The sequence below is a fragment of the Marmota monax genome, unplaced genomic scaffold (genome assembly GCF_021218885.2).
Source record: "Marmota monax isolate L192 unplaced genomic scaffold, Marmota_monax_Labrador192_F-V1.1 WCK01_AAM20220418_F8-fsc00001, whole genome shotgun sequence".
Taxonomy (NCBI): domain Eukaryota; kingdom Metazoa; phylum Chordata; class Mammalia; order Rodentia; family Sciuridae; genus Marmota; species Marmota monax.
Window position 1 is genome coordinate 60,773,037 of NW_026693777.1, and position 23,080 is coordinate 60,796,116.

Consider the following 23,080-nt stretch of genomic DNA (forward strand, 5'->3'; position numbering starts at 1 on the left):
AAGGGGCTTTGGTTATCTTTTAATTGTTGACTTATCTTTCAGAAGTTTTGCTAGCTAGACATGTCCTCAAAAGAAAAATAGGATAAATAGAGTAATTTCTATGAAGCAGAGCCACGAAGGGTACAAAAGCATCTTCAAAGCTTTAATGGTGAAGATATGTGATCCCAGCAAAGGGGACGCTGGTGAAGAGGGGAAAGTGAAGTCCGGAAGAACTTGACAAGTAGTTGGGGTAAGGGTATTCTTCCACTGAAGGAATTTTCTAGAGGCCAACTTGTCAGTTACATCAAAATTGTTAGAAACATGCCCACTGAGCCATTAATTACATTTTTTTCTTTTTTATTTAAACAGTACTGGGGATTGAAATCAGGGGTGCTCTACCACTGAATTATACCCCAACCCTTTTTAGTTTTTATTTTGAGACAAGGTCTTGCTAAGTTGCCCAGGCCAGCCATAAATTTGTGATTCTCCTGTAGCAGCCTCCTGAGTAGCTGGGATTACAGGTGTTCACCACTGCACCTGTGCAGCTAGTAATTACCCTTTAAGAAATATACCTTAAGGGAATATTAAGAATGGCATAAAGATTCACCTATAAGAACATTTTTTGCTGCACTATTTACAATATGAAAAAATTTAGAAAGATCCTAAATGTCAACACTAGTGACAATCATATTGTATACACATACAATGGAATTTAGCATCTGTTAATGGAATTTCAGAAATACAATTGTTATAAAAAGATGATAAAATATACTTCTGAATTTTAAAAGAAATAAACCCAGTATCATCAAATTTTTTGACTAAAAAGAAAAGGAACCTATATATTTAGAAGAAGCTTTAGACAAATTATGCCCTAAAATGAAAAAAAAAAAATCATTAGCTGTGTCTGGTGGGGCCACAGGTGATTTTAAGTTTCTTTTCATCTGTGCTTTCTGATTTTTTTACACTGTACAAATGGAAAGATATGTGAACTACTTGGGAAGAACAATCGAGTTCATCTGCTTCCTTCTGTGATGACTGGGGTCTCTGAGGACCAAGTCAATGTGTACGATGCATGTGACCTCGGTTCCCTCTTGTTTACTTTTGCAAATCAGCCTGGGAAGATGGTAGGAGGCAGATCCTCAGCTCTCACTCCTTCTTGCACCCTTCTAAGCTGCTAACCTAAACATAGGCAATCCTGGGGACCCAGATCTGCACTGTACTTGAAATCTACCCTATATCAAGTCTGATCTCTTCTGTAAAGCAATCTGTTCTCACGATATATAAAGCTGTGGTGTGTGTGTGTGTGTGTGTGTGTGTGTGTTGTACCCTGTGAAAAGAAAGTGAGAAGTAAAGCTTTCTTTGGACTTAATGGAGAGAAGTCAAGAAAATATAAGTGGTAACAGGGGCGGATAATCCTTAGAAAAAGACACCAAGAGGTCACCGGTCTAGGTGTTCATTTCAGTCTGAGACACATAATCTCTGTCAAAGCTGAAAGGTGTTTATCTCTTTCCTGAGACCCAGCTCCCACTCATACCCTGTGTGTTTGTTACCACTGCAGGTGCCTTGGCTCAGGAGGTTATTTGTTTTTCCTTTAGTTGGGGTTGAATTTTGCTGCCTTCATATTGAGCCCATTGTGGTTGGTTTTAAATAATTCTTGAATATGGATAACGTCTGCACACTCTGGTTTCCTTTAAATGGAACCAATGCTGAGGGCTGTCAAACTCTCTTGGGGAAGTGTCTCCTGTAGCCCCAATCACCACATCTGTCAATCTTCCTTTATAGGGTCTTTTCTACCTTTAGTGTTTCTTCTTGGGATCCTCTCTAGCTGTTTTACTTCTTTCAAAAGTCTGAAATCCAGACTACACACAGCTCTTCAGGGTCATTAATGAAAAGGATGCTGGCTTTTAGTTTCCGCATATTAATTTGATACCACACTACGGTAAATAAGGTTCCTGAATATTAGCACAGAAGCCGTATATAGCCATCAGTCTTCTCTACCACAAAGGAATTAGAGGGCATGATGATAGATAGATAGATCAATCTTAATGATTGTATTAATCATATCTTTTAGTTCTGCACGTTAGATGCTTTGACATCTTGGGGCCTTGCTGAGGCACTACCCTTCCCAGGACCAGCTAATCCCTACAGAAAGCAAGCAACTTGCCTGCAGTGTACCTTTTGAATGCATACCAACCAGGTCAGAGCCAGGTCACAACCTCCTTGATTAGGTTTCAGACTCCCAGCCAATATTCCCCAGCCCTTACCACTCCTGGGTCAGCAAGAAGACCACCAGAAACAACCCTAGGCCCTGCACCCCATAACTATTAAGTAGAACAAACTAGCTAGTCATGGGTCTGCTCCCCCTGTGGTGCACTTCCTTCCCATGGAAACCACAATACAGCTCCTATGGCCCAGGAGCTCCTGTCTTCCCTTTACCTCCTGACTGACTGTGGTGCTTCCCTGTGTGGCCCCTGCATGGCCTGACATGGATCCCATTCCCAGGGTTTGTGACTATAACAGACTTTATTCCTCATGATAGTCATTTGCAAGTCTATGTATCTTTTGACATCTGTTTAGAACAAGACCTAGGTACTGTTAAATAGCTCTTAAGATGTGCTAGGCACTCTGTGCTTTATGTGGATCATGACATTTAATTTCGACAAGGACAAGGCAGATACTTTCATTTCTGTTATTTCAGGGCTGAAGAAAGCCTTATGAGGGTGCAGAGACTTGCTCATAATATCCCCTCTAGCATAAGGTAAAGCCAGGGTAAAAATTTTCATAGGTTCTTCTAAAACTCATACTATTGTCCTTTTTTAATGTTTCCCCTGTTTGTCAAAGGAATTCCTCCTTCATTGTTTTCATAAAAGGCAATCATTTAATTACTGTAAAGATTAAAAAAAAAAGCAACAAGGTATGCATAATCAAATAGCAAGGCTGATCCACTCTGATTTGGTGTGTTTTCCTATAGATGAGGCCCTTTAGTTAACCTAGGCTGCTAGGTTCACTACTGCACCTGTGCAGCTAGTAATTATTCTTTAAGAAATATACCTTAAAGAAATACTGCCTAGACATGTCACAAAATCCTCCTCTACAGCTGCAACAGATATGGGTTAGGAGTTACATGAAAAAAAATCACTCTTGTGATTCTATCATTTCCCCTCTTTTCTGACCAGAAAATTTTGCCCCCTTTGATACACCACACCTCTATCTCGATCACGTTGGTTCATTTACAAATAAAATGACAATGAAACTTACAGCCAGGGCACACAGTCACTACCACAAATGCTGTCTGAGTGGTTATGCCTTAAACTTGAAGTGCATCCACAAGGCACTCCATGAATGCCTGGAGGAGTGGCCCTGTGTCTGGAACTAATGTGGCTTCTGAGCTGTCCACTCAGAAGAGGACCACACTACTGAGATGTGTAAGTTTGGAAGGGTTTGGGGAAAGCAAGCAACGGGACATATCTTGCTCTTGGTATCATCATTTGGTCCTCAATTGAGCCCACTAGGGAAAGTCTTGCTAAGAAGTTCTGGGAGTGGCACAGCTAAAAACCAGAGAAGAGAGCTAGCTTTTGCACTAAGTCAACAGAGTCACACCCACAAGGAGAACTAGAGAATACCAGATAGGAGGGGTTAAGCAGGGTTATAAAGTGAGACCTGAGAAGGGAGAGAGTGGGTAAGCCTCTGTGACTCAGAAGAACACTGAACTTTGCATTTCAGAAAGAATAAGAGTTTGGCTTTCTTCTACTTTAAACTTCTTTTCAGCAGTCCTTGGGGGTTTCTCAGAGGTTTAAGTGTTTGGGAAGCTAACCTGATAAAATATTAAAAGCTAAAGAAGACATAAGAGAGAGAGCGATTAGAAGAGAAGGAGGAAGTATAATAAGAACTTTCCTACCTAAAAGAAGCAATATGCTCCTAAGAGTACAAATAGGATCTTGTCTGGGGAGCAATAGTAGAGGAGGTAGGTTGAAGTAGACCTGGAACATGAGTTTCAGGGCTGGGCAGTCTGAGGTCATCATACAGAGAACAGGGGTAGCACAAGTCAGTGCATGGAGTCTGGGGAGGAATGGAGGCACTGTGTACCGAAAAGAAGGTGCTGGAACTGTGAGAAGCTGGGAAAGACATTAAGTATATAGTCTTGCAATTTTATTGTTTATAAAGGATGAGTTAATGAATTACTTCATTGGCTTTCATAATTTTTTTTTTAATGGATGTCAAAATACATGAAGATGTGCATTTACAAACATGGTGGGCTTAAGCAGAGTCATCCTGATGAACTTCAGGTAGTTCTTAGTGAGAGTGCGGCACATTACCACCACCTAGTGGCAGCATTCAGTCATCGCAAATAATATAATATACAGGCCTTTAGAGTTAAAGGTCCCAGGGCTGGTACTCCCAGTGTTAGTACTGAGAAAAAGTTGACTCAAAAGCCTGACTTTAAGTCCAGTGCCCTGCCACTTAAGTATTTTCTCTTAGGTGTTGGACTAAAGAACTGATGTCACACAGTCTCACCTTTTGACACACGGAGTTCCCACATATCAAACTTCTGCCTCAATTTCCATTCTCAAAGACTTCTTTCTAGCATTTCCTCCGTTACTTTGCTTTGCCCTCAATATGCCTTTGAGTTTTATTTCTGATGTCTGCCTACCACTTTCTGGAAAAGTCTATTCCCCAATACTTTTAAATATGGCTGTTCACTATGAATTTGTTTACTATCCCCACTAGATTGGAGTTTCCCAGGATCAGGACTGAGGCCCTGGTGTCCAGAAGAAGGTTCATATCAGAGTGTAAAAATTGATTGCTAAAATTCCAGGAAGTTTGTTGCTAAATCCAGTTGCTAAACCTAACCATTATTGAAAATCAACTAATTATTTTATTATTTTGCCAGCATGTGCTCTTGAAATTATTTGTAACAATTATAGCTGAAAGGTGGAAATACTGTATAATAGTGTGCTACTGTACATCTCTTCTCCACTCTGTGTTCAGTGAGAGGGAATGTTGGGTAGCTTGAAATGGCCATATGGTGAGTATTTACACCACAGAAATTGGCAAATGCTGCCAATCAAGGCTTGATTTACTGCTTTGCTTGTGGTCTGAATTTAAAAAGTGATGCAGAAAATGACAGTGATGCAGATGGAACTTGAAAGTATGCCTTGTGTGTAGCCATTTCATTGTGAATAGTAGAAAAATGGAGGAAATGCTCTTCTGGTATTTGAGAACTCTGATCTGATTCAGCAAAATTGTTTATATCATCACTGATGAATGAGTGAAGTTCAAAATGTCATTTCACTTTCTTCTTGTTCATTAAGGGAAATGAAACATCAACCAAGATTCAAGTTGGAACTATAGACTTTTGTCAGCTGCAACTACAGGCAGAGATGGAACAGTTCAGCAAAACCCATTAAGAGTATTCAGTGAGAATCAAGTGTCTGCACGAAATTTACAATAAAGAATATTATATGTTTTGTTATTATTTGTAAATTATGTGAAATTACTTTAATGGAATATACACCAGTTAGGTACATACATACACACTTTGTTTTACAGGGTGCAAGCATGTGACTGGGCTGAGACCACTTCCTACAGGGTCACCAGCTTACCATTAGATTTTTGAAAGAGTCCTCCCTACTTCCTATAGGTATCTATCCAAAATTGTGGTTTGGCTTTCTAGGGCCCCATCACCTTTTCCTCTACCCACACAAGTTCCAAGAACTTAAGACAAACGGTTTTCTCTTCTTTCCAGAACAGAACATATCTAAACCCACTGCCCATTTCCTAGCCTGGTCTCCTCCAGTGTTTTCTTGCTCACTGATAGGTACCATCTACCTCAGCTCCCCTGTCACTCAAGGTAGAAAGATAGCTTCATTGCATCTCTGCCTCCTGCCCATCCACAACCCAAACAGTTGACAATTCAGGCAGCTTCTCACCACCTTCATATTTCTGTGATCCATCAACTTTTCTCCATCTTTACTGCAATTTCCTGGAGTTGCCACATGTATGTCTCCTGAATTGGCTATTATACTGCTGGCAGCCCTGCTTCATTTCTCATCCCTTCTGTCCATTTCACACAGTCACTAAAGATCTCCTAAAATACAGAACTGCTCAAGTCACTTCCCTGCTTATAAACATTCAATGGTGCCTACTGACGAGCAGGTGATGACCACCTGTCCAGGCACCTCTCTGCCATGCTTGATCCTCTTCTCAGCCTCATGCTATGTTGAGTTACTACTGTGTTCCAAGTTTTCCAAAGGAACCCTGTCCCTGCCTCTTGCTGGAAACCCCTTTCCTTCAGAATTCACTGAGGTATTCACATTCTCTTGGACCTTCTTTGACTTGGCCCTTCCCAAATCTGGTTGAAGAACTCCACCCATGTGTATCTCTAGAGCCCTGAATTTATCCCCCTCATAGCCCTTACCTTGCTAATTTATTCATCTTTCTCACCAACTGCCTTGTTCATTGGAGTAGCTAATCCAGTACTTAGAGAAGTCAACAAACACATTTTGGATGAAAGACCAGAGGGAAAAATAATGGCTGTGATCAAAGCAGTGGTGACAATCAGATTCTTGGCCCCCTTCTATGCTAGAAACTGTGCAAACCTTACTTATAGTTCACGACAACTTAACAATTGCAAACTAAGCATTTTTATGTCTGTTTTACAAATAAGAAAATTAAAGTGCAGAGAGGTTAAGCTATGTGTTCAAAGTCAAATAGGTAAGGGGAGAAGCCAGGATTTGATCCATGAATCCTAGGTGCATCCAAACACCACAGGCTTTTTAATGCATCTTCCAGAAGTGCAGACTAAACAACAACAACCCAGGTGAACAAATAACAACACAAACAAGTAAAGAAGCCACTTTTCAGTTCTGTAGTTGATGTGCTATATAATGGGGCAGGCGAGAGAGAAGGCATTTGATAGGGTACTAAACACCAGTTTCTGCATAAGTAGTGAAACATTCATTTGCCACATCTACTTTATATGAAGTTTGAAATCCACATGACATTTCCTATTGGGGTTATTAATAGCTTGCCCAAAAGGTGTGGGCTGGCTGGAGGCTGAACTGTAGGTGTGGCTAGGAAGAGCTGGGGGGTCTTGCTCTGAGGGTGTCCCCTCCTGCTTGGGGCGCCTTCTCAGAGATGCACAGGCTGAAATGCTGATCTGATGTTTGGTCTTTTGACAATTTTCACTTAATGAATTGATTCCTACAGTTCATTAACATACCCACTTCCACTTCTGTATACACATATGTCTTAATTAGCTGCTCATTGGCTGTTTAATTACAAGAAAACAGCTGACAGCTGCCTTGCTGAATTCTAATGGCAGACGCTTTGGAGCGGCTACACATTTGCTTTTGACAACCAAGATTTATTCATAACTCTGAGATTTATTGTGAATGCTCATATGCCTGCCCCGTTGATTGTATTTTGCAACACAACTAAAAACTGGAAATTTGGGGGACTGTAAAAGTGGTTATATGTCCACCTTTTCTTTCTGAGGCTCAAGGAGCATAGAATTCTACGTGTAAAAGGAGACACTGTGTCCTTATTTTATTTGTCTTGGGAATTTTCTTTTGAGAATGTTCAGAAGCATAAGAGTGAGGAAGAAATATCACTGGGTGAATGTGGGCAGTTAAGTATCTGTACAAGGTGTAAAAGAGGATAACTGTCAATTTAGTTATACTGAGGGTTAAAGAGAGGATGTACATAGATTAAGACTGGGGAGAAAAGGAGATGAAGGAAATGGTAAAATTTAAGTGTGCGTGCGTGCGTGCTTGCGTGTGTGTGTGTGTGTGTGTGTGTGTGTAGTGGGAGGAGTAGACGGGAATAACAGGCTCCAAAGCAGTAAATGAGGAAGGGAATTTGATATTTAGAAAAGAATAGGCAACCTCACTTGTAAAAGTTAGCTAGTACAGCCCCAAACTCATGCACCTGGCAGCAATAAATCACAGAAATTTGGATCTCCTGAACTCCCTACTTGTTCAATAATGCCTGACCTCCCTGTAGAATTATTTGTGCAAATGATCTCTGATTAAAGCTGACCTTGTGTTGTATTTGGTAAGTCTAGATGTCTGCTTTTGCCTGAGCTTTGCCGTACTCAGATCCAATCCAAGTGTACACATTCAGCAACCGTCATTCCCAGGCAAGCACGAAGGGACCTTTCCTGAGCCAGGCACTATGTCAGGGCCCTATCATCCATTGGGCCTCAAGCCCAGTGTTTTATGTAAGCTGAGGAAGGACAGCAGTTACTGAGACACGATTAAGACCAAAACAAACAAATAAAAAATATCAGAAAAAAAACCCAACAACAACCTGAATTATACAAATTGATGCAAATTGGGATTTAACACGTACCTATCCTGTGTGTACTGCAGGACTAGAAGATTTAGCTAAACAAGATTTTTTTTTTTTTGCTAATCACCTGTATATAACAGCTCTTTTTTCCCCCCTGCTGGTGCTGGGGATGAACTCAAGGCCTTGTGCATGCCATTTAAGTGCTCTACCACTGATTTATAACTCCAGTTTATCATCTATTTATAAGTGAACTGAAACTTTGGTGTCCTAAGGATGCAGTAATAGCTGTCCTTCCCCAAATCTAATTTTTATCTTACAGGATAGCTATAATATTGGTTCTGGGTGTTATAAAGCATTAAAATAAAAATACTAAGCATGAGTATAATAATACTGAAAAATAGAATTGATTCAGGACTAGTGACTTTCCAACTGAAATTAGAATACTCTAAAAGACAATTTGGGCCTAAAAGGAACATTCATGTTTGTTTCTTTTAAAAACTAACACATAAAAAGCCCCAGAAGTTGCTTTCACAATTTTCTTACAGGAAAAAATATTAAAGTATCAATTATGTACTATCAATTATGTTTCTATCTTTGAAAGTCTTTCTCTAGTTATTGTAAGAGAATGTTTGTGGAAAGATTCCAAATACTCTCTTTACTGTATAGCAAAGGAAGCTTTGTATAGGACATCATATTAAGTGTATTGATTGACGACTAAATCCTTGACAAAGAATGCTACTGTAATCTAACAAGAAAAAAAGGGTTTTAAATGTAATGAGAAGCCAATTCATTAATCTCAATGCTGGATTGTATTATCATTTTAAAACACAGTTAAAATTGTATAATAAAAATGTCTAAGATGATATGGATTAAAATGTGTGTATGTGTTTATCTTGAGATAAATCTTCTCTAATCATTTGAACAGCCACTGTATCTTATGATGAATGTAGGTTCTGAAATTGAATGACAGCTCGGACCATTTCTCCAAAGAAAACTTTTACCGATCATCATGCTTCTCCAAACACTTCACATTTTTACTTACTTTGAAGGTTGAATCTTAATCCTGCCATCTACTGCTTTAGTTTAATCTCTGGCCTTTCCTTTGCCCTCTTGTCCCTTGACCTAGCCCTGCCCTGGCAGGCCTGTCCCAACTCCCTCTTGTGCTCAGCAGGGAATACATTCTGTTTCAAGGGCTCAGGAACAGCTAACAGAACGAAACCCTTACAGGCCTGTTTTCTAAAACATGCTTTCCTGGATATTATCGTATGCTATTCCCTTCTTCTTCCCAAAGAACAAGTAAGATACATTTATAATGAAAACTGTGGCCTAATAGCACCCTTAAAAACTTGGCAATGGCATACTTCTCTGCCTTTATCTTCCACTTTCCACAGAAGGTGACCTTGCTTCAGTCAAACTGGGTTATATACTGTTCCTTAAATACACTGAATACACTGAAGACCTCCCTATTTCTGGACTTTTGCCTCTGATGTTTCTCACTCTCCCTCCTCCCTAGCCCAGAATGTCCTCCCAATCCTGCTGCCCTGGCAAGTCCGTCTCCATCCCTGGCCTACTGTTGGTTCCTCCTCAGTGAAACCTGGCTGGCCACAGTCTTCTAAGCTCCCCAACCATGCTGCCTCGTGGATGTGTGCTTTTGTGTCATATCATGGACTGTGGCTTTACTCTATTAGTTAGCTCTTAACACTACTATTTACCTTTCCCTGTGTTGGCCTCTTCTCTACAACTAGACCATAAACTGCTTGAGGGGAGGATTAGGTCTTCTATGTCTATGGATCCTTTAGAGTGCTTACAGTGTGAAGCCCCAAGGGAGTGCTCAGATTATTGTTGTTTTCCTTGGCAGGTTCTACATAACAGGTTGCCAATACCCACAAAAATCAAGACTGGACCCATAGATATCCCAGAAACAACAGCTGACTATGTGAAGCAGCATTACCAAGGCACTAGGGAGTTTAGCCTGGGATGATGATAAACTACAGCCAGCACTTTGAAAGTGCTTGTTCCATGCCTGGCACTATCCTGAGTGCTTTACCTGAAAGCCTGTGTCAACTCCATGAAGTAACTACAATTGCTATCCCTATTATGCAGATGGAGGAACTGACTGACCCCCAGAGCTGTTCAATGGGTGCTTCAGTTGGCCAGTGGCAGAGCTGGGATTCCAACCCAGGCAGTCTGGTGGGGTAGGGATGTGGCTCAGTGGTAGAGTACTTGCCTGGGTTACCGAGCATAACGTAAGCACAGTGCTGGACTGTCTGTCCATGGGTAGCAAAGGGGATGAGAAGAGGGTAAGCTGGGGAGAGCCAGGAATAAGAGAAAGAACTGTCAAAATATCTGCCTTTTTTTTTTTTTTTTTTTGCTGCTCATATGTAATGCTCGCCTGAGCAAATATGTGGGAAAACAGATAATTATTTCAGCAAACAGCAAACAAGTTCTCTAGTTTCTTATGGTTTCAGGTTGTTGATTTTAAAATGCAATGTGAAATACACTCACAAAATTATTAGCTCAGAAAATGATGGAGTCACTTTGCTCTTACTAGATATTATTTGATATATCTAATTATAAGTATTCCTTATGTCTAATTATACTACCATTGAGATAAATTATTTACAATTGGTCATGATATAACCACCTTCACCTGGTTACAACATGATAAATAATTAACATGAAGGGTAGAAGTCCCTTGGCTTCACTATAACTAGAAATAAAATTGTTAGTTAAAGCAGAGAGAAACTAAATTGCAGAATAGATACTACATGTGTCAAAACAAAACAAAACAAAACAAAAAAATAAACCCAACAACAACTCTCACAGAACACTGTACAAAATCCCAGGTTGGGCATAGTTCAAGTCTGTTAATAAAATTACATGTAACTGTTCACTGGCTTTCACTGTATAAAGTCAACAGAGCAGAGGTACAGAACCACAGATAACTAAAATTCACTTGGCACTGAGGACGTATTGGACAAAAATCTGGAAGGGAATCTACAAAAACAACAACTGTGAAATAATAGCTGTCCTTTGTGTTCTTATGATTTTTGTATTTTTATTTTTGGATAATTGTTGCGAGTAAAAAGGTTTATATTTTTTATACCTATGGAAACACAAGTGGTACTCAGCCAGTTTTATTGAATAGCATGTTGGTAATTAATCTTGCAAACTGTTGGGGTATTTCATACAAAATCAACCATCTTGACCCCTGCCTGTCCTTTCTCTAGACTTAATTCTCAGATATTCACTTCACTTTGTCACATAAACTACATGTGACATTATTGATGGACTCAGATGGAGTGATCAGTTTCTTGGGCAAAATGAAGGGAAAGAGTAGTGAACTGGTATCCAGGATGCTGCCTGGGACCCTGTCCTTTAAGACAACACTGAAGTCATATGTCACCCACAAAAATCTCCATGTGCTTGGGGACCCCTAGTAGGCAAGCACTGCTATCTAAATGCCTTTCTTTCAGAGTGTCCATGCCATTTCTACCAGAGACATGGCTTTGAGGGGATGAATGCAGAGTGAGGATGAGGTGAAGGACAACAGCTGCCCAGCCCGTCAGCCAAGTCAACTCTGAAGATCACGGGGTGACAGCTGACATCGGCAGATCACTCTCCTGCATCCTGGGATGGCACAGCCCAGGCAGTTTATTTCATTTCATTAAAAAAATTAGTTAATTACTTTTGAGGAAGAGCAAATTGAGGGAGAAAAGGTATAATGTTCTTTTTTCCTTTTTGGTAAGCCAGAACCTTGAAGTTTACCATAGAGATGAACAATTCAAATCTCCTCTAAATAGAAGCTCCCCACTCCTGAAAGGCAGGTAATTTATATAAAAAAATGTATTAAGTATGTTTGGTAGCAGGCAGGAATCTTAAGCTTCACTAAGATGACAGCAATATGAAGCATTTATACATGTACAGATTGGCAAATGTTATGATGATTAACAGAGAAATGAAGAATTAAACTATGAGGTTAGGATGATTAACAGTAAAACAAAGAATTAAAGAAATTATGAGACTAATTTCCCTGAAGTCTCTCAGCAATCATTTGTGTCTGTAGGTGATTTTGTATTTTATGACATTGTACTTTCTAGTTTCACTAAAGGAAAGCAAATCAAATTTGTCGATTTTATTTTTTGCCTCAATCTCAAAAAGCCTTAGGGCTAATTCAGGTCTGGATGTAGCAATCAGCTGTCTCAGAGGCCTTCTGCATGCTTAAATAGCTTCTCTCCTATTTATTTTGTGCTGTTTTATCCTATAAGCAGTCTCAAGGCACTTCCAATACAACCAAGAGGATCTAAATCTTAATAAATTGAAATGTGAATAACAGAGGTAATCTGGATGTGTGTGTGTGTGTGGGGGGGTCTTAAATTATTAGGACAAACACCTTTATTTTCCATTCTCACATTATGCATGTGCTATATCCATTACTCCAAGATTAAGGTAAGTAATAATAAAAATAGTGACAATAGCAATAATAATGACAATATTTAGATTTAAGTAGAACTTTTACAATTATAAGAACTTTGTATGCCAATTCTCGGTCTATTCTTGAATAGTCCTAAAAGGAAGGAAGGTCAGGTTATGCCTAGTTTATAGATGAAGAAACTGAGTCACTGTTGAGCTGAGAAAGGCCCAAAACAACGTGGACAAGTGGAGAGTCCAGGATGAGAGTTCAGTGCTTCCTGACAGCCTTCCCATAATTTGGCCAGATGTATTAACATCTGTGCACTGAATACAACTCAACCACACTCCAATCAAACTTACTGGAAACATCTTTTTATAAATCTTATAACAGGGACAGCACAGAAGACTAGAGCTATCTCTTTTTAAAAGCCAAAGAGATAGCTCATCAGTTCAATTAATTCTGGAATTGGAAGTGAAAAACATAAACAATGCTCAAATACCTTTTCCCCATCTCCTGATAGTTTGAAGGGAGAAGTCAAAGTATATATAACTTCTTGGATTCTAATTTAACACCAAAATATTTATTCGGTCCTGTCATTTATCATCACTCAAAATTCCAAGGAATTGAATTTTTAGACATAGGATAAGTAAAAATTAGAAATCACAAAGATACATTCTAACATTAATAGAACAACAACAATTTAAAAGGCTTACCTTGCAGCCTTCACACGTAATGACACCATAATGGATTCCTGATGATTTGTCTCCACAGATCTTGCATGGAATAATTTCAATTTGAGCTGCAACAGAAGCACGCAACCAGTTAATTACATTTTCTTTTAAACACCTTATAAAAGCGTTCCCTGATCAGCATTTGTATAGTGAAAACTAATAACCTGCTAAACATTATACTGCATTAACTATTCATTGCTGAACTGTGAGGGTCCCCCTAGAGCCCTGGACTAAATTATGGCTGCTCGTTATATAATAGCTTTCGGGTTATTAAAATGGGTCATTTGAGAAGGTGTTTAAGAACCCACAAGAAGACTAGAATCAGCATTTCAAAGCCTTCAAGAACTGGAGAGTTCGCAGTTTAGGCCTCAGAGCAAAGCAGATACTAAAATGTTTCCTCCGATCTCATTTTCCATCATTATTTTTAAAAGGCCATAAATCTGTCTTGGCTGAGCACTGTAGCTCAACTGATGGAGAAAAATAGACTCCAAAAAGTCAGGTCTACTTAGGAAAATGATTCAATTCAAAATACTAATAAGTTACATATGATGGCAAGGAAGAATTCCTTACTCATCTTTTTTAAATTAATGTAGTTGCCATATGTTAAAAATTAGTTCATTTGTGTACAATCAAAACCTTTCAACCATAAAGTTAATATCCTATCTGAATTAATGACAGATCTTGACAAATAGGATATATTGCTTTCGAGTTTTTTACATTGGAAACTGATTTCTGGGTTCAGTTTGCAAGTGTCTAGCCAATCAATTAATATTTAAAGATGCCTCCTCCTGGAAGACCAACCAGATAATTAACATATCACACCAACATTCTCAAATGTGACAAAGCACATTTCTGAGCAAATGCATTATATTTTGAATAGAGTTAGAAAGAACACAATTAAGAATTTAAAAAGTAACTGAAGGAATAGAATAATTAAGCAAAAGAAAGTGCTTAGACCACCTATTAAATAGAATATTTACGTGCAATAAAGAAGGCCAAAGTGGAGCCACACAGACAGGATGGCAACAGTCCCCAGTTTACCTGGCATGTTCCACTAGGCTAAATTTGCTTTCTACAGTTTTCACTACTGCATGTTACGTCCACTGAAGTATGCACACATACAATTGCCAAGTGCCCAAATAGCCAAAGTCTATTTCATTTTTATACAACTTCTACATAGCTCATGCCTTCAACAGAGCAAGGACTCTGTCCAGGGAATATGCTGCATGATATAAGTCACACACACACACAGCCCACTCTCTCTTCTTATGTCATCTCGTATCCTGGGATGGCTTACACAATGACTTACTTTGGACTTGATGCAATTTTGTAGTTAATATATACTGCACACAAGAAGCCACTGGATTAACCTTGTTATAAGCCATGTGTCCTGTTTACTCTCTTCCATGGGAACTCTGGTGACTTTCATGGAGGGCAAGCTACCTAGGGGGTCTGTTTCCTATCAGTTATTTTAGTGCTGGCATACTGAGTTTCTTTACTTGTCCAGATTTAGAGATTATTCAACATCTTCACATCCAATGTATTTTCCATAATCTGGAGGCTCTCTAATACCTCAGTAATGGTACTAATATTTATATTCTGAGTTTTGCAATTTAATATGTTTAAAATTAAATTTCATAAAAACCGTCATTCACAATTCGGCCTCCCCATTAGTGCTGTACTTGATTTCAAGAAAAATTCTGTATGAATTATGAAATATAACAATGTCTCATATTAAATGGCTCTTCCAATATTTTTAATATAGTCAATGGAAAGGCTTTTGCCACAGATTGTTGAGAGAGAGAGGGGGGCAGCGGGGAGGCTCAACATTTTCAGACTCAAAAAAGCCAGTAAGAAATTCTGAAAGCTGATATCAGCTGAGAGTTACTGTCTGGATTTTCCCACCTGAATTAACTAGTCTATAATGAGAACTAGCCTCCTCCACTCTGACCTGTAAGGAACAGAATAATTAGGCAACATAAAGTACTTGGACTACTTATTAAACAGAATTTATATGTGAAATAAAGAGGACCAAAGAAGAACTCCTTCTGCTTATAATTCACCTCAAGCTACAATCACAGAAATCAAAGATATACAACCTGTTTAGGCCCTGCAGTTTAAGTCAGCATCAGAACTACCCAAGGCAACTAGAGCAACACTAACCTTAAACTTGGGCCTTTCAAGAATTATCTTCAATCTGCCTTAATAATGGGGAGATCAGGCATATTGTTCAGAATATAAAATGGGCTGTGCTGTAGCTCAGTGGATGAGCACTTGCCTAGCATATGTGAGGGCATTAGATTCGATCTTCAGCACCACATAAAGATAAATATATATAAAGGTATTGTGCGCATCTACAACTAAAAATATTAAAAAAAAAAGGAGATGAGAGTCCTGGGCAGGCCATATGGGCAAGGGCAAGAGTAAAGCTGTATCTGGGTCATATGGAAAATGATGTTCACTCTGCTGAGGGCTCTTAGTGGATGGCCAATCAGAAGTGAAATGATGTTCAAGGCAGTGACCAAAATGCTTGCTAATGGCTCTGGAAATCCTGTAAATTCTAGATAGGGAGGTCTGTTCATGATGGGGGTGACCCTGGGAGTGTCTTTGTGGACCCAGCACCGCCACCTGAATGGCTTATGGTCTGGTGTGGGGAGAGTGGAGACTGGTTGCAGCATAGACCCAGAGTCTGGTGCCACTGCAACAGGACTGCTGGTCTGAGTCAGGCTCCTATACCATTGGTCTTCAGCCTTGCTTAGGTTCCCAGTGTCTTTCAGATTTCAAAGATACCCAAGCTGGGACCTAAGAGGTAGAGAGGCTGTGAAGCTTAGTGAATCCAATGAATGGATTCATGAATGGATTCACTGTAGACTGACTTGTATGTCCAAGTGGGAGACCATTCACCTACATGTTTGTCCCCACTCTGTGTGTGCTTAGTTCCAGTGGACAGTGTTGGCTAAAGGATCAGAATCAGTTAGAATATGCCTCAATAAGAATCTCATGGTAAGGGAATGGAAAGATTTCTCCAAAGCAACTTTCAGTTATTTTGATCAGTCAGATTAAACTGCTCTACTAGCTGACCCCTATGTGGCTCTATTATCTCAGAAGACAATATCAATTGTTAGTACTCTTTAAAAAATGGCTGAAATCTACCTGCTTCAAAAGCAAACCCTCTGCATGCAATCTTATCAGACATGTTGATATTTCTAGAAGGCAACCATTTGCAGAACAGAGCAGGGCACTTACTCATCTCTCCACTTAATCCCATGATGCACTGAAGCCTCCCATCCCCACTTTTACTCAATTTGTAGAATCAAATTAATCAATGAGAAAAAAAATGTAATCAAGGGCTTGCAAAGTTTTCAAAAGGAAGATAGTATAGTACAATAAATTTGAGTTTGAGATTTTTGTTTAGGTACCAGGTGTTAAACCCAGAGGTGCTTAACCACTGAGCCACATCCAAAATTTTTTAAATTTTGAGACAGGGTCTCATAAAGTTGCTTAGAGACTTGCTAAGTTGTTGAAGCTGGCCTCAAACTTGTGATCCTCCTGCCTTAGCCTCCTGAGCTGCTGGGATTATACATGTGCACCACCATACCTGGGTTAAATTTGAGTTTTCCATCCAAGAAAAGGAAAAAGATAAAAATCCCTTTGCCTTGCATCCCTTCATATTTTCCATTTTCTACTAGGTGGTGTTGTGTCTTCTCAAAATAATATTCTTTCAACATAAATTATAAACCTTGGCCCAGACATTTACCGCACACAGGAACTCAGCCATCATTTGCAAATACCAGTTCTGTCAGACACCACTATTGTCAACCTTCACAAGCGTTCATAACTATCCTAATGTAGTGAAATATTTGAAGCAAGACTTATCCACATCATTGCAAATTGGCTTCCCAATGAATAATCTTGCTATGAAAAATTCTAATTTGCCCACGTTTTCAGCTCTATTGCCTGAATAATCTGCTTTCACATATCTAAGTAATTCAAAAAGACTCTCCACACCTGCAGAGGCAAATTTCTGGAGCTGACAACAAGTGGCAGCAGGAAACCCTGGAATACAAGCATGCTAATTAACCAAGTGGTCCTGGGGCTGGGCAGTCATTTAGTGTTGTATCAACACAAAATGTTAGATTTTTATTTTTAACTATAAAAGGTCAAGAACATGGGCACTGACATTCTTAACATCTCATTTACGCCTCAGGACCTATCCTGGGAGTTATACTGATCCAGAATGCAATGCCCAATCTGCCCCCAAATTAAAGTTGTACAAGAGAGGCACCCATCACTTCATTCCGTGGATGAGCAGTGTTCTCTTGATAATAATCTAATGGGATTATAATCACCAATGATAGCGAACATATATTTGTACTTACAATGTGTCAGGCATTATCTTATTTTTGTGAAATAGGTATTATTATTGTTAATATCATCGTCACTACTATTATTATCTCCATCATTTAGATGAGAAAACTGAAGTTCAGAGAGGCTTATTAATTTGTCAAACTCAGGTAGAAAATGGTAAGTCTGAGATTTGGTCACATTTTGTCTTTCTGTTTAAATTCAAAAGTTAAGATTTTCTTTTTCTTTCTTTTTTTGGTAGCAGGGATTGAACACTTACTACTGAGCCATATCCCTAGGCCTTTTTATTAATTAATTTATTTGTTTTTATCATTTTGAGACAGGTCTCACTAAGTTGCTGAGCCTGGTGTTAAACTTGTAATCCTCCTGCCTCAGCTTCCCAAACTGATGAGATCATAGGTGTGAGCCATTGTGCCCAACCCCTTTCTGGGATTTATCTGCTTGTTTATAACTGAAAGTAACCATTAACTTTTTTGGCCTTCTCGATTTTGCAAAATTCCAGGTAGAATACTTTTTTGTTTTTTTTTCAGTCTTAGGATCAAACACACAGCCTCATGTGTGCTAAGCAAGTGTTTCAACACTGAACCATACTCGAAGCCCAGAATATTTGACTGTAAAGTGACCAATGCCAAGGTTAACAATTCTTACAGCTGGGCAAATAAATTATTTAACCTCTTTAAGCCTCAGTTTCATAGATGAAGATTCATTGATACAATGTACAAGTGACACAGCATCTGTAGAAGGTTTATATATGCTCATTTTATGTATGTATTTTCTATATGTATGCATCACACAGTTCTTAGAAATAGTTGGCCTTCAATAAACAGTAGTTATTATTATTGTTGTTGTTGATAAGGAATCCTGCCTTATAGCAAAATGAAATTCTTTTCTCCACACTTTAAGCTCTTTCCGAAGTGGGGATAGAGAAAAGCTGCTTATCCTCCAAATACTGTGACAGGCAGTCTGTACCAGCTACTACAGCAATTCTTCACAACAGTGGCACTTAACTGTTTGCTTTAGCATAGTGCATGTCAAAATCAGCTGTGGAAAGTGTCACAAGGAATTTGTCACAAATAATGGTAAAAAAAAAAAGTGAATTTTTTTTAACTGGTTCATATAAAAATAAACAACCATACTACTACTACACCAGTAGTATCTTTTCTCCTAGCTCATTTGCACACCATAGACATTCTTGAAAAGGACTGAATGGGGTGGGGTTATTGCTTGCTTGTCAGGAAATGGCCAGTGGCCAAACCTGGGGTACACCCATGAGTATGTCTATCACACATATGAATGTCAATCAATTTTTTGTGTTGCAAAAATGTTAAAGAACTACAGCTTGGGGAAAAAAAAAAACAAGTATCTATCTTTTACACAAATCTGTTGATGGTAGCTTTTTCCTGGAAGGCTGAGAATATGGAGGACTTTCCACTTGCTATGTTATATGTTTCTCTAATGTTTGAATTTTTTACAACCAGCATGCATTACTTTTGTAAGCAGAAAAACCAATAAAGATTAAAAAGAAAAACCCCAAGGCATTTGATTTTATTTTCAGTAAAATGGGCTTGAGTCCTTTATGGATTAGTCACTTTATTTTATCCCTGTTTAGAACTGCTGCAGTATTAAAGGCTTCAGCAGCTGCCGAATGGCAGCCGGGCCTGCGTGTCAAGGCTGGCTGGCAGAAAGCTGTGGAGTCTTCACCTTTCTCCCTGGAGCGACTTTGGGAATGCCTGGCTTCTACAGTTTCGTGGCTCTTTTAGTTTGAGGGCCTCCAAAGACGGTTGTGCAGGTTGTGACCTGCCCAGTGGAGCGCAGCTGAGAGGGCAAAGGTGGGTGCTGAAGTGTACCTGGCTGTGAGCTCTCCTGGGAGTGGCTGCAACCATGTGGCATGAGGGAGCTTTTCTCTGACTTGTCTATTCAGATGGGCTCCTTTTTTTTTTAAACCACCCTTCCAGAGGTGGTGCCCTCATCTATGGTGTGCAAAGGTGCTCTGTGTACTGGAGCAGGAACATTCAGGGAGTAAAATGGCTTCTCTCCACTTTGTCACTGCTGCCATGGAAGGCTGCAACTCACCATGTGGATTTGTAGAGTGCTCTCACTTCTTCTCCACTGTGGACGGGGAATAGACTGTCATCCTGGACAGTGGCTTGGAGTACTACTGTGGCTACATTCCCTAACCCAGGAATGCTCAATAATCCCACAGCATAATATGCAAACTAATAGTCAACTTGTTTGCCATTTTGTCTACTAAATATATAGCACATATAATGCTAAGTTTCCCCCCAGTATTGTCTTTTCTTCCCTTGATTTTTGGATTCTTTCATGACAATATTAATCCTTGCTGTTCATCACCAAAATAATTAGACATCTAAGAAAAGCTCTACCCCTCTGTAAGCAGTCTTAAGCTATTTCAGGAAACAGTAACACCTGATATTTGCAGAGTTTTATATGGCTTAAAAAGACTTTCACCTCATTAGGTTGTTCAGAGTTTAGTGCTCATCTATCCCTGAAGGAGCAGATGGGTATTTTTATTCCCATTTTACAGATGTGAAAATTGAGCCTCATGGAGGCTCATTGGCTTATTTTTTAGGTCTAAATTTCCCAGGGTTTGCTTGTAGAAACAGTCACACACAAAAAGGTAGACCTGGTGTTTCTTTTCTGTTCCAGATTATTTGATGCCTCACCAGCAATCTGGAGCTCTCATGGGGGAAATGACAACAGAGAGAAATGGCTGGGGATCAATTTAGCTAAGATGGGCCCTGCCAAGTCTCCCTTTGACACCTGACTCTGTGGGTGGCCCCAGGCAAGTCACTTACACCTCCACTTCCTCCATCTATAAAATGGGAATAATTCTTACCTCCCAGGCAGGTGGTGGCAAATGAATGCTTTCAAATCTCTTTGAAGATGAAAAACCTATATAAATGGGAAGCTTCAGGAGGCTTGGTATATCATTCTTGGCAAGAACCAGGACGCTGTACCCTCACTACCCACAACATGCTCAGCCACAAAGAATAAAAAACACATAGGACTATCATTTTCATCTGTGAGCTATACGTATCTAAATTTAAAAAAAAAATTGTTCATTTTTAAAATGCCTTTCTGAGGACTGATGGGTCCAGCTTAGTCTCAACCTGAATAAAAAGAGAACTTAGATGTAAAGTCACCTCTCTATGACAAGTATCACATGCAAAGTCACTGAATTGAACTTTTTACACAGTAAATGGCATGATTTCCATTTGCTAAACACAGTAAACATACATGTCACCCTCTGACATCCCAAGTCTCAGTTGGTAAGACTTCAACAATCCTGATAAATTATAGCTTTTAAAAAATCCTGCACCTTATTGTGTCCCTATTCCCAAAAGTCCTACCCTTTATCCATTGTTAAGGCACTTGTCAAAAGCTTTAACTTGATTGTGATTTTCACTGTAATTTGACAGCTATTTGCAAACTAAGTATAGGCAAAATTGAAAGTCTAGAACTTGGACCGTTTTCCTTCAGTGTAAGACTTAGGTGCATGAGAGTTAAAACACTAGGCCAGAACGTCCCAAATGAATTCAGAGAAAGCTGAACTGTGTATGCAGAAAATCTCCAAAGAATAAGGAAGCCCGGCATATCCTCTCATGAGGCTTTCTGTGAATATGTGGGTAATTCTGACAGTGGGAGATGAATATGAATTCTTTGAAATATGTTTCCATACCTACTTGATTAAACTTTCCTGAGAAACTGACTCATATTCCATGATGCGTAGTTTCTAAAAGCCAAATCCAAATGAGCATGTTTGTCCCTAGACAGGGAAATTCTGTCAAATTAGAGAGGAAAAGGATTTTTCACATAGAGGAAGAGTGGATGGTCTAGATTTTTAGATCCAGTTCTCTCTAAAATTTCCTACAACACAGTAGTGAACAAAATGTCTAAGTTTAAAGCAACTGACTATCTTTTTTTGGTAACTATCTAGTAACCAATTAAACCTTCAGTAAAATAATTTGACCCAATCAGGCTATAATCCAGGGACTCACGAGGCTGAGGCAGGGGAATTGAAAGTTTGAGGCTGAGACCCTGTCTTTAAATAAAAATAAGGGCTGGGGACTTAGGTCACTGGTTGAATGCTTGCCTAGCATGTGTGAAGGACTAGCTCAAATTCCCATTACCACAAACAAAAACAAAAACTCAAAATCAACCAGCAAAAGTAGAAGCTTCTGATGACAAATACTTCATTCTACTTATCTGGTGAGCTGATAAACCGAATAAGTTCTCACCCCCAAAATACGATGCTATCAAGATGACCAATACCGTTCTTTTCCTCTTTTATTTCTCCAAACCAAACCTCTGTCTCTTAATAAAGGAACTTATTTGTTGTTAAGAATTTGTGTGGTTATGTGAAATCAAGGGACAAGACAAAAGTAATTGTCCATTTAGCCAATTATTCCCAGTTGGAATAAGGTCCTTCTAAGATTCTAGAAACAAATATCCTCCCCCACAACATAGAATTCTTGAAGGTTTTTTTTATACCTTTATTTATTTATTTATTTATTTATTTATTTATTCATTTTTATATGGTGCTGAGGATCAAACCCAGTGCCTCACATATGCTAGGCAAGTATTCCACCACTGAACTACAAACCCAGCCCTGAGTTCTTAAGATTTTTTTAGGACCCTGGCATCAGAGACATATAACAATAACAACAAAACAAAATCTTCTCTGAAATTCTCATTGTGGGTTCAGTGTCCTTTCATATTAGTGGGAAAATAATCCATTTTACTTTACTAATTTGTTAGACGATGCTCAAGGCAAACTTCTAATAACTTCTTTTCCAACAATAGGTGTCCCTTATATAATTCTGGATAGTACTAGATGCAAAATGTCATCTGACTCACAGAACTGCATCTAATCTTTTCTAGCAATCAACCTCACTTGAGATACCAATTCCTTTTTCCCCCTTAGCAAGAAAAATTACACCACATTTAGGTTAAGTCTTCTTTGCCTCATAGTTGAAAGCAACGGGGTCAGCTCTTTGCTGTCATCATTCAAAGTCTATTTTTCACAACAACAAAAAAGGGTATCTTTAAAGCCAAACCAAAATCTGGAGATCTTATCTAGTTTCTGCTCAACCAAAAGCATCAGAATTACTGTGTTTCATGACACAATCTTATTTTACACAATTATACCAAAATTCTCACACCTAAACCCAGGAGATAACCGCTCTATTTTACAGCTCTTTTAAGTTCACACCTGCCTATGCATACTGAAAGCAATATGCATTTTACGATCTTGGTATTTCAATTTAGAAGCTTTTAA

At 39.0% G+C, this 23,080-nt stretch overlaps 1 protein-coding gene across 2 annotated transcripts in view; it reads right to left on the reverse strand.

The window, feature by feature from the left end:
* Rora (RAR related orphan receptor A) overlaps positions 1–23,080 on the reverse strand; it is a 675,937-nt gene that overhangs the window by 26,625 nt on the left and 626,232 nt on the right. For both annotated transcript variants that reach the window (XM_046460899.2, XM_046460900.2), the window contains one exon: positions 13,399–13,484. In XM_046460899.2, the coding sequence (XP_046316855.1) occupies positions 13,399–13,484 (86 nt within the window). The remainder of the gene's footprint in view (positions 1–13,398; positions 13,485–23,080) is intronic.